Source organism: Leiobunum rupestre, chromosome 4 (assembly GCF_980474605.1).
Source record: "Leiobunum rupestre chromosome 4, qqLeiRupe1.1.hap1, whole genome shotgun sequence".
NCBI classification, from domain to species: Eukaryota; Metazoa; Arthropoda; class Arachnida; order Opiliones; family Sclerosomatidae; genus Leiobunum; species Leiobunum rupestre.
The window spans coordinates 6,260,091-6,275,846 of NC_143387.1; the positions used below are offsets into that span (position 1 = coordinate 6,260,091).

The 15,756-nt window shown below is 36.3% G+C and overlaps 1 protein-coding gene across 1 annotated transcript; it reads right to left on the reverse strand.

Moving 5' to 3' along the window:
* Nucleotides 1-2,118: 2,118 nt before the first annotated feature.
* LOC149945951 (uncharacterized) lies at nucleotides 2,119-4,536 on the reverse strand. The gene is made up of 2 exons (XM_090171905.1): nucleotides 4,381-4,536; nucleotides 2,119-2,966 (listed from the first exon to the last, which is right to left on the reverse strand). Exon 2 carries the CDS (start codon nucleotides 2,939-2,941, stop codon nucleotides 2,189-2,191), a length of 753 nt encoding a protein of 250 aa, XP_090028031.1. The 5' UTR covers nucleotides 2,942-2,966; nucleotides 4,381-4,536; the 3' UTR covers nucleotides 2,119-2,188.
* Nucleotides 4,537-15,756: the final 11,220 nt, after the last annotated feature.

A 15,756-nucleotide genomic window follows, 5' to 3' on the forward strand; every position in this document is an offset into this window, starting at 1 on the left:
GTATTGTAGGCCCCAACCGAAAATGATTATAAAAAGGGAAGGGGAAGGAGGAGGTTGTGGAGTCTCAGACGGAAAAACAGTACGATCTCAATCAAAATTATCTTTATTAACCGTTTTAACAAAAATACATTTCGTCCAAACGCACACGGAAAGGATTGCACTTTCTTCGAACGGCAAGGGATGAATCCAGGCAGCTGATCGCAGTGTCTCCCAGAGCCCTCTTTCTCTCCTGATTCACGATGCGTCACTTGACCCGAAGTTGTTATAGAAGACGGGGGACTCTTTCTCTGAAATTTGACGACTCTGCTGTAGCCTCTTCGGTTTATGGGGTTCCGGGTTACGGGATTTCCGGATTACTCAAGTAGGCTCCCTGCAATCTTCGGCGGGCTAACTCTTTCGCCCCTGAACGGAATTCTCGGGCTCTGGATCGGATTTACGTCTCTCGCTCTCTTTGGATTAGGATTCTCTCTGGACTCATTGACTTTCGTAGCTGGATACGTCAGGGAACTCGCTGGATGTCATCAGGGATTGACGTTTAAATGCGAGGGGATCTCTTAATTTAATTTAGACTTCACTAAAATTTCTAAGTTTGGGTTAAAGTTTTAAGTTTTAAGTGAAGGGTCGGGCCGTGGCGGAGTATAGCTTCCGTCTGCGAGTCTCTTGGGGTTTCTCTCCTGGTTTTCTTTTTTGTTTCGAGGGTGCGGGGTCCTTTTAATGCCCTCGGTCTTGTACATCATTACTTCTTGGGCATTGGGTATTTGGGATGGATGGGTTAGCTTACGCCTTTGGCCAAACTTTTTCGGGTCTATGTGACTTGGTCGTTTCTGATGACGTTGTTGCTGGGGTCCGTGATCATATGAGCTGTCCTTGACTTGTTGTTAAGCGGAGTTTCTCTCTCGAAAGCCTTGTTTATAATAAGGCTATTTTTGGAAGTTTTGTGATGCTTTTTAAGGTTTTTGCGTGGGGTTCTCTTAAACTGACAATAACACCTCTCCTCCCTGCCTCCATCTATTGAATTCTTTGGGGCCTAGGCTTAACACTGAAATCTACATTACTTTACATTTCACTTCAATAGTTGACCAAAACTTGATGGAGATCACACTTAAATCACATTTGTCGTCTTAAACCTCGGGCCACATAGCTCTTTGGGGACTTCATTGTTTAAAATGACTAGGGGGCCAACCTTTATTATGTACACGACTTAAACTTTAATTTTTACTTAAAATAGTTAACATTTCTTAGATTAAGAAATCTCCATATTATAACAGGGGGGTACTTTACCTAGTTTATTTAAAAAAAAATTGACTTTTTGCGTAGCTTACTAATTTATTATTGTATTATGTAATTTATGTCAACTTAACTTTAGACATATGATAACGGAAAGTTTGAGGGGATATTCACACAGACTTACTTCGTTTCCCAGATCCAAAACACAACGGATATTATACAGACCCTGGAAACACTCGGGGACTTAACATAAAATATAAACTGGAATAAAAATGACAAATTATTGTAACAAAACAAGAGAATGCAACCGAGGCGGTTACATAAAATTAAAATTTCAAAAACATATTTATTATTTAATTGTAAAATTTAGAACTAAAATAATTTCTAATATGAAAAAAGAGTTATTTCATTAAATCTGGAAAAAATAAAGGACGTACAAGCGTTCAAACGTCGCACAAATAGTTGCTTGCGAAGGAAGCCCACAAAGAAACGAAACACGCCGAAATAACACATACATAATTTAGGATTAGACTTAAATATATTAAAAAGAATATAACCTGCAAAGCAATCTTTATGGAAGACCAATTAAATTTTTCAAATTTACGTGTACAATGGTGCCAAACGTTTTTAAAGCCAAAGGCAAGAGTGGATAGCGCAGCAAACGTTGGCGTTCCACACCAAATACCTGAGGTTTAAAACTTTTAGGGTAGACCGACAGCTGATACCATAAAATAAAGCCGGATAGATGTTAAATCCGTCGCCAAAAAGTCGACTAAAGAAAACGAATGAAACTAACTTTAGCGATATTTACCCGCGACCCAATTCTCGTATAAAACTGAATTTTATATTCATTATTCAAAAGAGCTTGTTTATGAAAATATAACCAAAAAATTCTTATTTCATATATTTATTAAATTTACACTTAATTTTGGTTGTGCTTTAAAATAAATTTTAAATTAGGCTACATATACTTTGGTTTATAAACGGCAGCCGCAAGTAGCAGTTGGCTCAGTTCTTTAGCGGCGAATAAGTACGACTGGTGAAAGTGCCTATCCGACCTCGTTATGGTTTTAGTCAACTCTGCGACGATCCGCGAATTTATGCTGTGATAGTCAGTGACGCGCTTGAATTCTAACACAGCCTGATAGGGACAATTAAGCAGATCCTCGAGTAGATGACCATGAAACACTCTTCTCAGAAGCTCTATGACTTGACTCACTTGTTTCAAGCCCATGGAAACGCCCAGTAAATGGTTAATAGCTTGATCTTTGGTGTTTCGTAGTAGATCGGACGTCAAACGTGACATGGTCAGATCGTTGACGGAGCCTGGTAATCGTCTAAGTAGCCTTAGTAGTCTGATTTCCGTGTCATGAGTGTTTCTTAAGCCCGTGCAAAATAGATCAACAGAGTCCTGGTAAGCGTCCGTTATTGCGGACAACATTTGAACTCTTCTCCTGAAAGCGTCTACAGAGAGTCTGTACAGACGTCGCTTCTGACGGTGCCCGTGACGAGGTATTTGAACTTCCGGTAATTCAAAATCCCACTCTGAAACGCGTTCGAAAACCGTGTCAGTGTGATTTTCGTTTTCCTTTCTGGATAAAATCGACGTGATACACTGGGCGGCGGGGTAAGTAGATTCTTCTTGATGGGGTGTTGGATTGACGCAATTTCCGTCGTCACGGTGACCGTTTATTTCTTGAGGTTGAATTTCCATTTTGTTGAGATTAGTAATTTTATATCTGTAAACTTAAACGAAAGCAATTTTAGCGACGTCTGGTCCAAATACATTGATATGACGTACGATAGTGGATCAACGAATTTTATATTTTAATCACAAGAAGGCTCTGTCACGGTTGTTTACTAGAGTGAAAGATCTAAAGCAGTCTCTATTTCTACGAAAAAAATTCGATTCCGAATGCTTGTGGGTTAAGACTCCTACCGCGTACGTCATAAAGTCGTCTGCTCCGTCGTCCTACCTTAAGCTCTTGAGCGTGAGGCAAAAGACGATGGGGCAAATGAGGTAATGACGTCAGGGAAGCGATGCTCCACAATATAAGGGGAACAAATTTTACCCCCAGTGAATTTCCATTTCGATCTATTATAACAACTATATCTCGAAAATGATTACTGATCATGGAGTTTTCCGTACGTAACACTATACGTTATTAAATATGTTTCACGTAAGTCAGTTAACTAAGCTCCTTATGCTACAATTTACTGTGCACCATTTATAGAATGACCACGCATTCTTCGAATCCCACAGATATATTAAGGCCTAATTCATGCTCTCTATATCGTGATCACAGTGAGCGCGTGCAGGGAACCCCGCCGAAATGTGGGATGCCACGATAATAAATTTTTAAGACGCGTAAGCCTCGGCTTTCACTAGGGCGCGAAACAGCGAGTCATTGAACTTTTGAACGTATGAAGGTTTAGACGCGCGTAAAGAAAAATACATCATGCCGAGCCCTAGTGGAAACCAAGTTTAAAAATTCCGTCTCGCCCGGTACAAAACTCTGCTGTAGGCTAAAATAAAGAATAGATAGACTGAAACTTCGATTTTTATCAGAGTGCCATCTGTTGTAGTGGAAAATAAGCTTTATCTGTGGCATTATCCAAAAGCAGATGGATTGTATGGCAACCACCGGAAATTTAGTCCGTCAGAGAAAATTATTTATCTGAAGTAATATCACATTGTAGTTAAGGTAAATGTTGTCTGGCACTAATCAAGATGCGAAAGAGGCTTGGAAAAATGTGTTATTTTAATGCAACATTAAGAAGTTTAATTTGAAATTGTGAATTTAGACAATTACTTGTCTAATTATACCAAAACCATTTAGAAATACATCCGCATCTTCGATTAATAGAACATAGTAACCATGTTTTTAAATTATCAATAAACAATAGTCTTGCATTGTACACAAAATAATTAAATTTTCTTTGCAAATTAACAAGCTAAATTCTCTTTTTAAGCTTGATTGCGCGCCTTTGTTTCTCCATTGAAAAGCCCGAGATATTTAGAGTTTATCATGGTAAACTAATCCGAACGCGTACTGGCTCTTGGGCTTAATAAATTGAGCAACAATGGTTGAAAACCTTGACGTATGATGCATCATTATTAATGTAAATATAATGTAAGTAAAAAAACATTACCTGATTTTAATTGCTGTCCTTCCTTACGATATTTTAATGCATCCACACGTATGATTTGAATTGATATTAACTTGTATGTTCACTGGTCGTGGAAAAGTTGTGTCAAAATAACCCACAATTTCCCATCGAATAAAACATTTTTTTAATTCTTTTATGCAAATATTATACTAACGCGCACTTCTTATCTAAAAACGATATGCACAAAAAACATTATTTTAATCAGCAACTAAAAACAAGAAGTATATAATTGACATGTGACTACTAGTAGACTTTAAATTGTTCTTGGTGTGTTTTGTCCAAATGCGAAAACCTACATTTGATTTTTTACAAAATGGTTGAAACATTAATTGATAAACGTTCTTTTATGTTGAGGTTTTGGTGTTGTACCTACATTTTTAAACACATAAGTAAAACACTTATCTGTAAAGGAAAAAATATTGTTTCTTACCAAATAAATGTACTCATAGAAAATATGTTCCCTCGGAGAGGTTTTACAATCATCGTGTCTGTTGTTCGCTGCGGAAACACATTCGCACTTCCGGGGAAAAGTGCCATCACCGCGTTCGCAGTTTTTGGGATTTGGTAACACGTTTGCTTAAACGCTTTTATTTCCAGAACCACGTACATCTTTTCTTGCAGTTTGCGTACATAGTTATGCAGTTAGGGAAGCGTTTTTATCATTGTGTATGATATTGTATCGTGCGTTGTTGTGTGGCATCGTGCGTTTGTATCGTTTTCTTCTATAATATGTGTGTTTGTATGTACTGGGTAACTACACTCCAACTGCTACTGGTTATTGACTTTTAAGACGGAGCGAGTGCTGAGGGTTACGGTTAACGTCTAAACGTCCAAATGGCAGGGTTTCCACCAAATGTTCACGGTATATGTTTTTTTTTGATCAATTTGCGATAGTATTAAGCGGGATTCGAAACCGAGCTCTCCTGCATGTCAGGTGAGCGTTATATCACAGAATCACCGATACATGTTAAGCTTCACTGAAAATTATAAACTCGGCCCAAGCGGAAGAGTATATTAATAGTTTATGAAGTTTATGTTTTTAAGCATGAAATTATTAAGGTCAAATCTTGTTTTAGCGCAGTTTTAGGGTTAAAGGGTTTAACCCCTGGGTGGTCCACATAGTTACTTTTTTATCTATCGGTATTTACTTATGAACTGTTAAGGGTCGTTTATGAATACAATTTTAAGTTGTGTACAACGCGCTCTGTAACGATTATTTAACTTTTGGGGAAAAAAATTCATAAATTTGTTTACTTACTTTCGTCAAAATGTTTATTTACTTACAATACAATAATTATTAATTCTAAAATGCAGCGTTAAATATTTGAAACCGTGGCGCCCTCTATTATTAAATATTCAAACTCGACGGGATAAAGTTCAATCCCTATCACACCGAGCTTTATTTTTTAAGTTACTATTTTCTGTCAAGTTGGACTACAGTAAAAAAACTAGTCAATTTCTTTAAAAGGTTAGAACATTACTATAAACGAATCATTCCTATTCTTGGCGCGTAAGACGAATTTCTGCAGGACGGGGTCCTGGTGTCGCAGAAGTTATGGGATAACTTCGTTTCGGTGTTATTTTAAGTTTCCGGTTAAATTCGGTCTTCGGTCGGACAAAAGTTGAAAAGTTAAAGTTTGTATAATTGCTTCGAATGTATGTACGTGGAAGCGCGAGTGCCTGAACATTGATTGAACTTATTGAATTTGTGTGATAGTGTGAACTTTTACCAAGCATTGAAAGACTGTTTGTAAGTGTAAGTCTTCGAGAGCTTGCAAACTGCAAAAACTGTAAGATTGAAAAATTATTTTTAATATTCACTCTGTATGGTTTCATTTGTTATTTAACGGAAAATATAGTACAAATGGGGGGGGGAGATTCTTAGTTGGTTACCGTCATACTAACAGTGGTTTTTGTGTCCATGCAGGCTTATCCGACCTATTAACTGAAAATATTAAAACTAATTGAGAAAATAAAGTTATACATTACATTTGATAAATTGGTATCCGCTCTTTTTTTCCAACTCACTCTTACAACCTAGCAGTTTCGCAATCTCGAATCCAATACATGTCAATATAACGGCAACGAAATTAATCTCGTCAATTTATCGCGCAAGATTGGTAAATTTTAAATTAATAAAGCCAGTGTCTTGAAAATTCGGTGCGATTCAGTCTAAAATTTTACCAAAGATCGAATGGTCATTATAACTCTTACTAGCCGAGAAGCCCGCCTTACAAGCGGGCCCTCAGCTAGTTGTGTGTTTCGAGGCACTCCACCTTAGTAAGCCCCCCCAACCCCTTTTTCCCATGGGATAATTTTCGTGGCATCCTTTTCCCCATAGTCGAACCACCGCAGTAAGGCACCCTCCCCCTTTTACCCATGCGAGAATTTCCGTGGCACCCTTTACCCCATAGTCGAACCACCACAGTAAGGCCCTTAGTCTCCTTTTTCCCCATGTGATAATAACCGGGGTACCCCCTCCCCCTTTTTCCCATGTGATAATAACCGTTCCTCCCCTTTTACCATGTTATAATTACCGCGGTACCCACCTCCCCCTTTTTCCCATGTGATAATTACCGTGGTACCCACCTCCTCCTTTTGCCCATGTGATAATTACCATGGTAACTTTTTCCCCATAGTAGAAGCACCCCAGTAAAGCCCTTCCTCCCGTTTTTCCCCATGTGATAATTACTGGGGTACCCCTCCCCCTTTTTCCCGTGTGATTATTACCGGGATACCCCTCCCCCTTTTTCCCATGTGATTATTACCGGGGTACCCCCTCTCCGCTGTTCAGATGTGATAATTACCGTGGTACCCTCTCCCCCTTTCCTCCATGCGAGAATTTCCGTAGTACTCCCCTCCCCCTTTCCAACGCGAGAATTTCCGTGGTACCCTTTTCCCCGCAAAAATCACTCAAACTCGCAGTCGTACCAAACCCCCCTGTACCCCTTTAAACCCCCTGTATCCAATGGCTGATGCATAAAGGCCACGGGACTAATGTACGCCGAGAGAGCAACGTGACTTTTAAATCGGAACGAACTCATACAAACACGGCGTCGAACGAATGTTTAGTTGAGATCATGTTCCTTTTAACTTGTTTTCCTGATTGTAACCTTTTCATAAAAAAGGGGTTTTAGATCAATGATATATATTTTCTTAATATACAGATGTGACTTACAGCGACGACGGGATTAAGAAATAATGAGCTGCTTCTTCGGAACGTTTCGTGACTGACCATCGTACTTAAATTTTTTTAGCAATTCCTGTTATGAATCAGGCCGTTGAGGATTTCACGTAGAAATAAACTATAGAGCTACAAAAAGACACAACTATTGGAGTTTGTATCGTTTTGAATAATCCAAATTTCCTATAACGACCCACCGCACGACAATTGGCGTTTAGATCTCCAACAGTCACCCTTATCACAGCGTGTTTCAAAAATACAATGTTATGTACATTTGTCGAGATTAGGCGTCAAAATTCTAGTCAAATATTGCGCGAAGATGAAAATCGATTACCACAAAGTTCCTCAATTGAGATCAAGGAGCTCGTAATCACACCGTCGAAACCAAGGGTTATCAGTCCTGGCCTCGCTATACGCATCAGCTGTTGCGGCAATCTAGTCTTTTCTGACTAGAATCTTAGTTAGGTTTTAGGTTCATGGTTTTTAGGTTTGTAATATAAATCAAAGAGTTGTCTTAAGCAACACTCCAGTTACTTTGTTTCAATGCATGGCCGCTAAAAACACTTGCACACAATTTGTAACTTAGAGTAAAAAGACTGCTAATAACAATATTTTAAAGCTTTTCGATTGAATTTAATATTTTTACTAACTTTATACCGTCTTTGCATCAAATCCAGATAATCAGGGCGTATTAATCTTAAACAATATTTTAATTTTTTCGTTAATGGAACTCGAAATATATTTTACACATCAATTTAAGATGAAGTAAAACTTCATGACCTAAAATTTATGTTCTATATCTGTTATGTTTCAACCTATACGAACCCTCGTTACCATATATATCGTTTAGATAAACGTTCAATTAAGTCTTAGTATAAAGTAGTGTATTAAATCGTAAAACGTTTTATTTATCTAAGGGAAAAATTTCTAATTAGATAACGATTTTAGAAGTATATATTTCATAGCTTGTTAAGTGGAAACAAGGGAAACACTGAATGTCCAATAAAAAATGTATTTCAACAAAATGGTCGAGCAAGATTAAACCACGAATCTTCGAAATGAAAGGATTTATTTAAAAATGTAACGGTGTATCTTAGTTTTTAAAAGGTGGTATAGCAGATTTTTTTAAAAGTGCTCTAAGTAAACAATTGAGGCAATCAGGAGAAGGTTGGTGAGGTTCCACGTTTATTAAAGGATATGCATTTCAACTGGTACTTCGCCTACACTCAAGTGCGCCTTTAAGAGGAACATTTATGGAAAAGAGATGAACAACACAAAAATTAAGCATATTTTGCCGACATGCGTTGCCGATTAATCATTTCGTCCTAAATTTATCGATTCAATAAACTTTTGAGCCTACTACACACCCCTCTAAAACGAGTTTCACGAATAATATTTCACGTGTATACAGTATAACTTAACGTAACTAAAAAATTTATAATAACCTTGAATATAACTGTTAGTCGCAAAATTTTGGAATTATTTTGACTTATATTAGCGTGTAATGATGGTCCAATCAGCAAGAAGTGGTTTATTTCGTACCCTTTAAGTAATTTATCGGCGTGACCGTAATGCGGCAAGTGGAGCGTATACACTCAAAATTAAAAAAATATATATGTGGACTATTCCATATGGATTCACCGAGGCATGCCACCATGGGTAAACCGATCTTTATGAATTTTACACGCTTGTTTGTGTGTTCAAAAAACCACGTTTGCTAGATTAAGAGGAAATATCAAAAAATTAATTTTTAAGAGGATTTTGAAGTAAACACCCCAAATTTTATGATTTTCGTAAAACGTTTGCGCCTCTTTACTCAATGTCTAATAAGTCGCGTTCTTTTCACTTTTATGGAACAGTAGGCGAGAAATACGATGGTGTAAATAAAAATTGGCTAATTGGTTTACGTGTATTGTTTTGAATATTTGAAAATTAAGCGGGGGGTCCGATACTATGGCCCATGGCATAATGTAGTCTAAAGTTTAAAAGTTATATTTCGAGTGGTTTGGAATACCTACAAACAGATCCTTCAAACGATATTCGTTTCATTTCTGGTTGATGAATTGTATTTAATTGGCATAAATAAAACGAAATTTCAATGTTTCGCCCAAAAATATATTTTATTTATTTTATTAATATGATTTGAAATAATCAACATCGTATTTTTACTACAGAACTGTCTTTTTATTTAGTAAACTTGATAAGAAGAGCCGATAAATCGCCTTTTAAATTCCTTTAAGATTATTAGCCTTAATTTTGATTGAAATCTTAATAGGTGGATTTCTTTATTGCTAGTTCGTCCTAATTATTTAATTTATGTGCCGCCTTCGCTCATTAAAGTTAGATTAACTAAAACAAAGAATATTTTGTTGTCGTTTTTTGGGCCATTTAAATATGAAACAATTTCCTTCAGTTACCATAAAAATTATTATGTCTTTTTCATCGTGATTCTATGGTTCGACTATACCTACAAACAACTCTAGAACTGCAGTGACATATTGTCCCACTGAATTATCATTTAAAGATACTGCGGTCCATGTTTTAGTAACTTTTACTGTTGAACTAAACAACTTCACTTTTATATTTGTTTTAAATGAAAATCTATGATGATATCTTGTACCAACAAAAATTGTAGACGCGGAAGAAAGTGCTTCTCAAATTTCGCCTTTGTGTTTTGGACATTGACTTTAGAAACCAAGATAAATTTCACTGCTTTTACATTTTCATCAGCTGATTGAAAAAATTGCAGTGGCGTTAACATTTGATCGTTTGCGGATTTTTTTTAGGATGCTCTGGTCATTGGACGTTTTACTGAGCCACCGACACAATCACACGGACTTCTGCCATGACTATAGTAGCAAAAAAGGTCAATTCTACTGTTAAGTCGAAATCAATGTGATGGTAACAAAGATTTAACAAGTTTTTACAATTTTTGAATTGTGACGCTGCGCCATCGCTAAAATAGTGAATGTGCTCCAAATTGAGTGAAGGTGGCTAGTATAAATTAAATAAGAAGGGCGAAGTAGCAATAAAGTAAGCATTTTCTGAATTTTTCTAAATTAAGATTTCAATAAAAATTAATGCTAATTATCTTAAATGAATTTCAAAGGCGATTTATCGACTCTTCTTATCAAGTTTACCAAATAAAAAGACAGTTCTGTAGTAAAAATACGAGGTTAGTCATTTCAAATCATATTAATACAATAAATAAAATTCCCTAGAACATATTTTTGGGCGAAACATTGAAATTTGTTTTTTTTAATGCCAATTAAAAACAAATCATCAAACAGAAACGAAACGCATATCATATAAAAGATCTGTTTGTAGGTATTCCAAATGAAAATCCTAAAATTTGGGGGTTCACTTAAAAATAATCTCAAATTCATTTTTTGATATTTTTGCTTCCAAATCTAGCAAACGTCATTTTTGAACGTACAAACAAGCGTGTAAAATTTCATAAAGACCAGCGGACCCAAGCAGGTGGCATGCCTCAGTGAATCCATGTGGGATAGCCCATGTATGATGATTAGCATGGAATCTCCAAAAGAAACATAATTTAGTAGCCCGATGGCTCACTGCCTTTTTCGTCAGGAAACGTCTGCTTCAATATAAAATAACATATATAGCTCAATTGAGTGTCTAAAAGTTTTCTTAAAAGTTTCATTTAGTAAAAATCATGCAATGTTTAAGTAAATCAAAAATAAACATATTACCTGTGAGGGCTTTGTAACGAATATTTAAGATAATTATAAATAAGCAAATAGTGATACTCAAAGAGGGTATTTTGGCCGATATAAAAACTAAAATAAAATTGGAAGGCGAAATTCAATCCAAATAATTAACTGGATAATAAACTGAACAGACAATGGCAGATAGCGTGTACGTGAACGAACAAGAATGTAATTCCGTGTATGGTGACCCTAACTGATACCAGTAGTGTACACTAATTTCATTTCTTGCGTTTTAAATTTTAGCCACACGTTAGGCACATTTAGGTTAAAATGGAGTATATTTCGTGTATGATAACCCTAAAATATTTAATGTAACCAACAATACTTAGGCAAAGAATTTGTTTTTTTTTAATATTGGCCTTGAGCTAATTAATTTTCTTGTGAAAACGATGTATCATAAATCCGGAATATTAGGTAATTGAAATGAAGATTTCGAAACACGTAGCGCATTATTAGAGCAGAGGCATCAAAGAGGTTAATCTCATTTTTCTTAACTTGTTCCTTATCATAGGAATCGATCTATAAAATTGAAGTGAAATATAACTTAACAAAAGTGTTTAACTAATTCTTAATTTATTTGTCGGTAAAAAAATGATTTATTATGCTCACTGCGATTTTCAAAATTCGATCGGGTTCAGTATCATTCATTTTAACGAGTTAAATATTATCCAAGATAGAGGCAGTTCTTAATAATTGAATTCTTATTTACCACCGAACACAACGTGCTCTTACTCTTTACTGGGGTTGGTCAGACTTTTTAGATCTACATTTGCACTGGGCCTAACTAGTTTAATCTCTGCACTGTTTATTCCCATTTATCTCTAACCCACAAATTAATAAATAACGATTAATATAAGTGTTAATTCTCAAAAACTGTAAAATTTACGTCAATACTTGCTACATCTACTGTTTGAATTAAGTAAGGTTAGTTTAGGTTAACTTAGGTTTTTCAATGTTGTTTTGGATCATATTAGTTAACTTGTAGGTAAGGTTGAGTCAGGTAAGGTTTGATCTCGATACGCTGACTTAGGAGAGGTATCTGGCACTAATAGTTATTTCTTTAGTTGGTTAGTCAGTAAAATCATATATTCATACAATTCCAAAACGTCGTCTGAAAATTTAATTTTATTTCCTTGAACACTTTTACGCCGTTGTGTGAACGCGAGCCTATGCAAACTGCAATCCAAAAATCTGAAATATTAATAACTAAGTTTTATGGGACTCCATTTCGAAAAATGTGGATCTGCGGAGTTCTTTGATTTCACAAAACTCTTCATCATTGGGATCAAGGCTTGCATTAAAAACAAACTCTAGTTAAGGGTTTTTTTTTACAATGACTGCGTTCTTGAGAGTGAAAAGAATGTAATTTGTTTTCATTGTTTTATCTATTATGCATCCAGTCCTCAAATAATTGTTAGTAAAATTGTTACAATGGTGGGGTGTATACGCCACTGAATAAAAGTAGATGTATATAAATTGAACTACAATATAAGTATAAACTTTATAGTTTATTTAAGCTTATAGATTTTAATCAATTTTGACAAATCATCGAACGGGGATCGGAATGAAATTTTATAAAAAATATATGACGAATCAAAGGTCAAACATTTCTAACCGATATAATTTATAATACAACAAAAGATACAGCAACAAATATAATTAAGCGCCTATGATCCTTATAAACCAAATGAAATAAACCTTGATTATAGACAGCGCCTCTGGTCCTTTATTTCCTTTAATTCAGGTGTCAGGGTTAAATTGCGTAGGAGGGTAGTGCAAAGCCCTTTATTCCACGCGAGCTATTACCTCCCTACACTTACTATTACTGTTAACCTCTACAAGTTTTAAAGAGGAAACCAAAGACCTCTTGGGAAAACTCCTTAAACCAGAGGGGAGAGAACTTGTAAACTAAGCAGAACGAGTAGTTCCGAGTATTTACCTAGTGCCACAATTGTGTAGGGACGTTTTGAATAAGGCCGGGGTACAGCTTAGATGCTGATTTTGACGCCTCTTTTAAAGCAAATTAGCGCACCATGATAATTTCAAGAGGGAACTCATTTACCCCCCCCCCGTGCCTACGCCACTGGCTTAGGCTTTAACGCTTTTAATGTGAAAATATGGAGCCTCTAAACGCTCTTAAGGAAGCGTTTTTATACTTGGTAACGTTTTACAACACAAATTGATTAAAAATAACTGGTTATCCCCAGGGCCGTGCAGAGGGGGAGGGGGAAATCCCCAGGGCCCGGCCGAAAAGGGCCCACGAGGGACTGAAATGGGGGCCCAGCCTACGTTGGGGGCCCACTGGAAAACCTCAAGGGGGGGGGGGTGCAAATCAAAGGGCCCGACAGTATTTTTTGGCCCGGGCCCCAGCAAACGTCTGCACGGCCCTGGTTATTCCGTTTCACTTACCCATTAATATTTTAGAAATTTAAATATTTACAAAACCCAAAAAAATTACCATTCCCAAATCTATACTAAGTAAAATAATCAAATATGAATAAAAATTTGCAATTTAGTCAATCAGTAATTTAAAAATCATGAAGTAGTGGGATGACACTCAAGAGACCTTTGCCATTAGGTAATAATAAACATTTTGTTGGAGTTTGGAAGGGTATGTCACGATTTTACTTGACAACCTTCCGTTAAACATGCCTAATTGAGAAGATTTTACGGGATAATCAAATATGTCTTCAACAAATTCACAAATATTGCCACACACTTGAATTTCTTTAGTGTTAGTTTCAAAAATGCTCAGAACGACAACAACTTCACTGGTGTCTAACAATAACAAAAAACAGTTATCACCGTGTGTTACTGATATAATAAATTTAGGCGTTTGAAGTTTTTTATAACAGTGCGCATCAGCAGAAATATTTCTGAGATTACGTTTACATGGTGTTTTTAAGCAAAGTGTTTTACGTTTAGAAGTATGCCATAACATTGATGATTCACCAAGTCTCTTAACAAGTTGTTGCAATGGTTTGTGAGGTGTTCTAATTTTCTTTTTAATAAATTGCAACGCATTTTCAAAAGGAAAGGCGCTATAGGAATCCAAGGGGCTAAAATTGCTCACATCATTGGCCACGTGAACCAAAGCATGAACATTTAAAACGTGCATCTCAATACCGTAAAAGGTAGTGCAGTTAGAAACAAATTGCTGTAGGAGCTCATTTGCATACTCATTGTGAGTTTTATGGAAAACCGGATGCGATAAAACATATATGGCACAATGCAATAGCCGAAAGTGCTTAATAACATCTGGTCTGACTATACCTTCAATAATAATTGGGCCCGTATACAGTAAGAACTGCCTGAACTCAGTAGCTTTCCACCTTTCAACATGTTTAAGAGATCGCGGTTTTCGTGCAAATTCACAGGGAAAATACTTTCGAGCCGCTACTAGCCTTGACGATAGAATTTCAATTAAGTTGCTACTAAGCCTTACAGTAAATTGACCCCTTAACCAAGAATGTAACAATCGCTTCGTAACTCCAAGACAAACAAGATGCATATAGTCCAAGGGGAACTGATGAACCATATCAATATTTAGATTGGTTAGAGGGGAAGGGTCTCCTGCGAGATGGTGCATTTCGTGTAATTGAGCCCTAAATGAATCATTGCTACGAACTTCTATATTTTCTTCTTCAAGAAACAAAGTTCGGTGGTTATGCCTTATCCCCTTCACATTGCATTTGTCACAAGCACAATAACCCGTATGTCCCTTTTTTTTTCACAAACGTTTCGCGCTGGAGTATCCAAAATAAATGGGCCATCCAAATTACAAGGAAAATTTTTGCCTTCATATTCAAATCCTGACTCATCTAATTTCCTCAAATCTTGAATTAGAGGTGTTAAAAATTCTTCTAAATTATCTGGCTTCATATCACCACTGAAAATTAGCACAATAAAAGGGTCACCCAACATACCCTTAGTCCTACTAAATACTATAGCTAAAATTGGCCAAAATGTCTTACTAGAGCTCTTAAAAATAGGAAGACCATCAATGTTTATGGCAAATGACATTTGATCTTCGTAAGTGGGATGGCTATCTAAAAAGAACTGAATTCCAGTTTCAAAACCCACATGCAAATACTCTCCACTACCCATTACTGTAACAACATCTGTCTGTCGAGGAGTTTTAAGAAGAGTCCTAGCGTCTGAACAAAGATTGTGACCTTTAGTTTTTAAAATCTTTAGTAAATCATTTAATGTTGCGTGCGTAACTTTATGATAAATAGCCCAGTTTCTCAACTCAAAAGAAAGGTCATTAGTATCCCTATTATTGTCACTTTCAGACTCTGAGTCATCTTCGCTATCACTATTCCAGTCACTACTACTGTTTTCTACGCTTAAATTGTCATCTATGTTATCGACTCTACTTTCATCGCTTAAATTATCATCTATGTTATCAACTCTACTTTCATCGCTAAAATTACTAGTTTT

What these genes read in the sequence shown, in the direction of transcription:
- LOC149945951 (XM_090171905.1), bottom strand. Translation starts at nt 2,941, where the DNA reads ATGGAAATTCAACCTCAAGAAATAAACGGTCACCGTGACGACGGAAAT.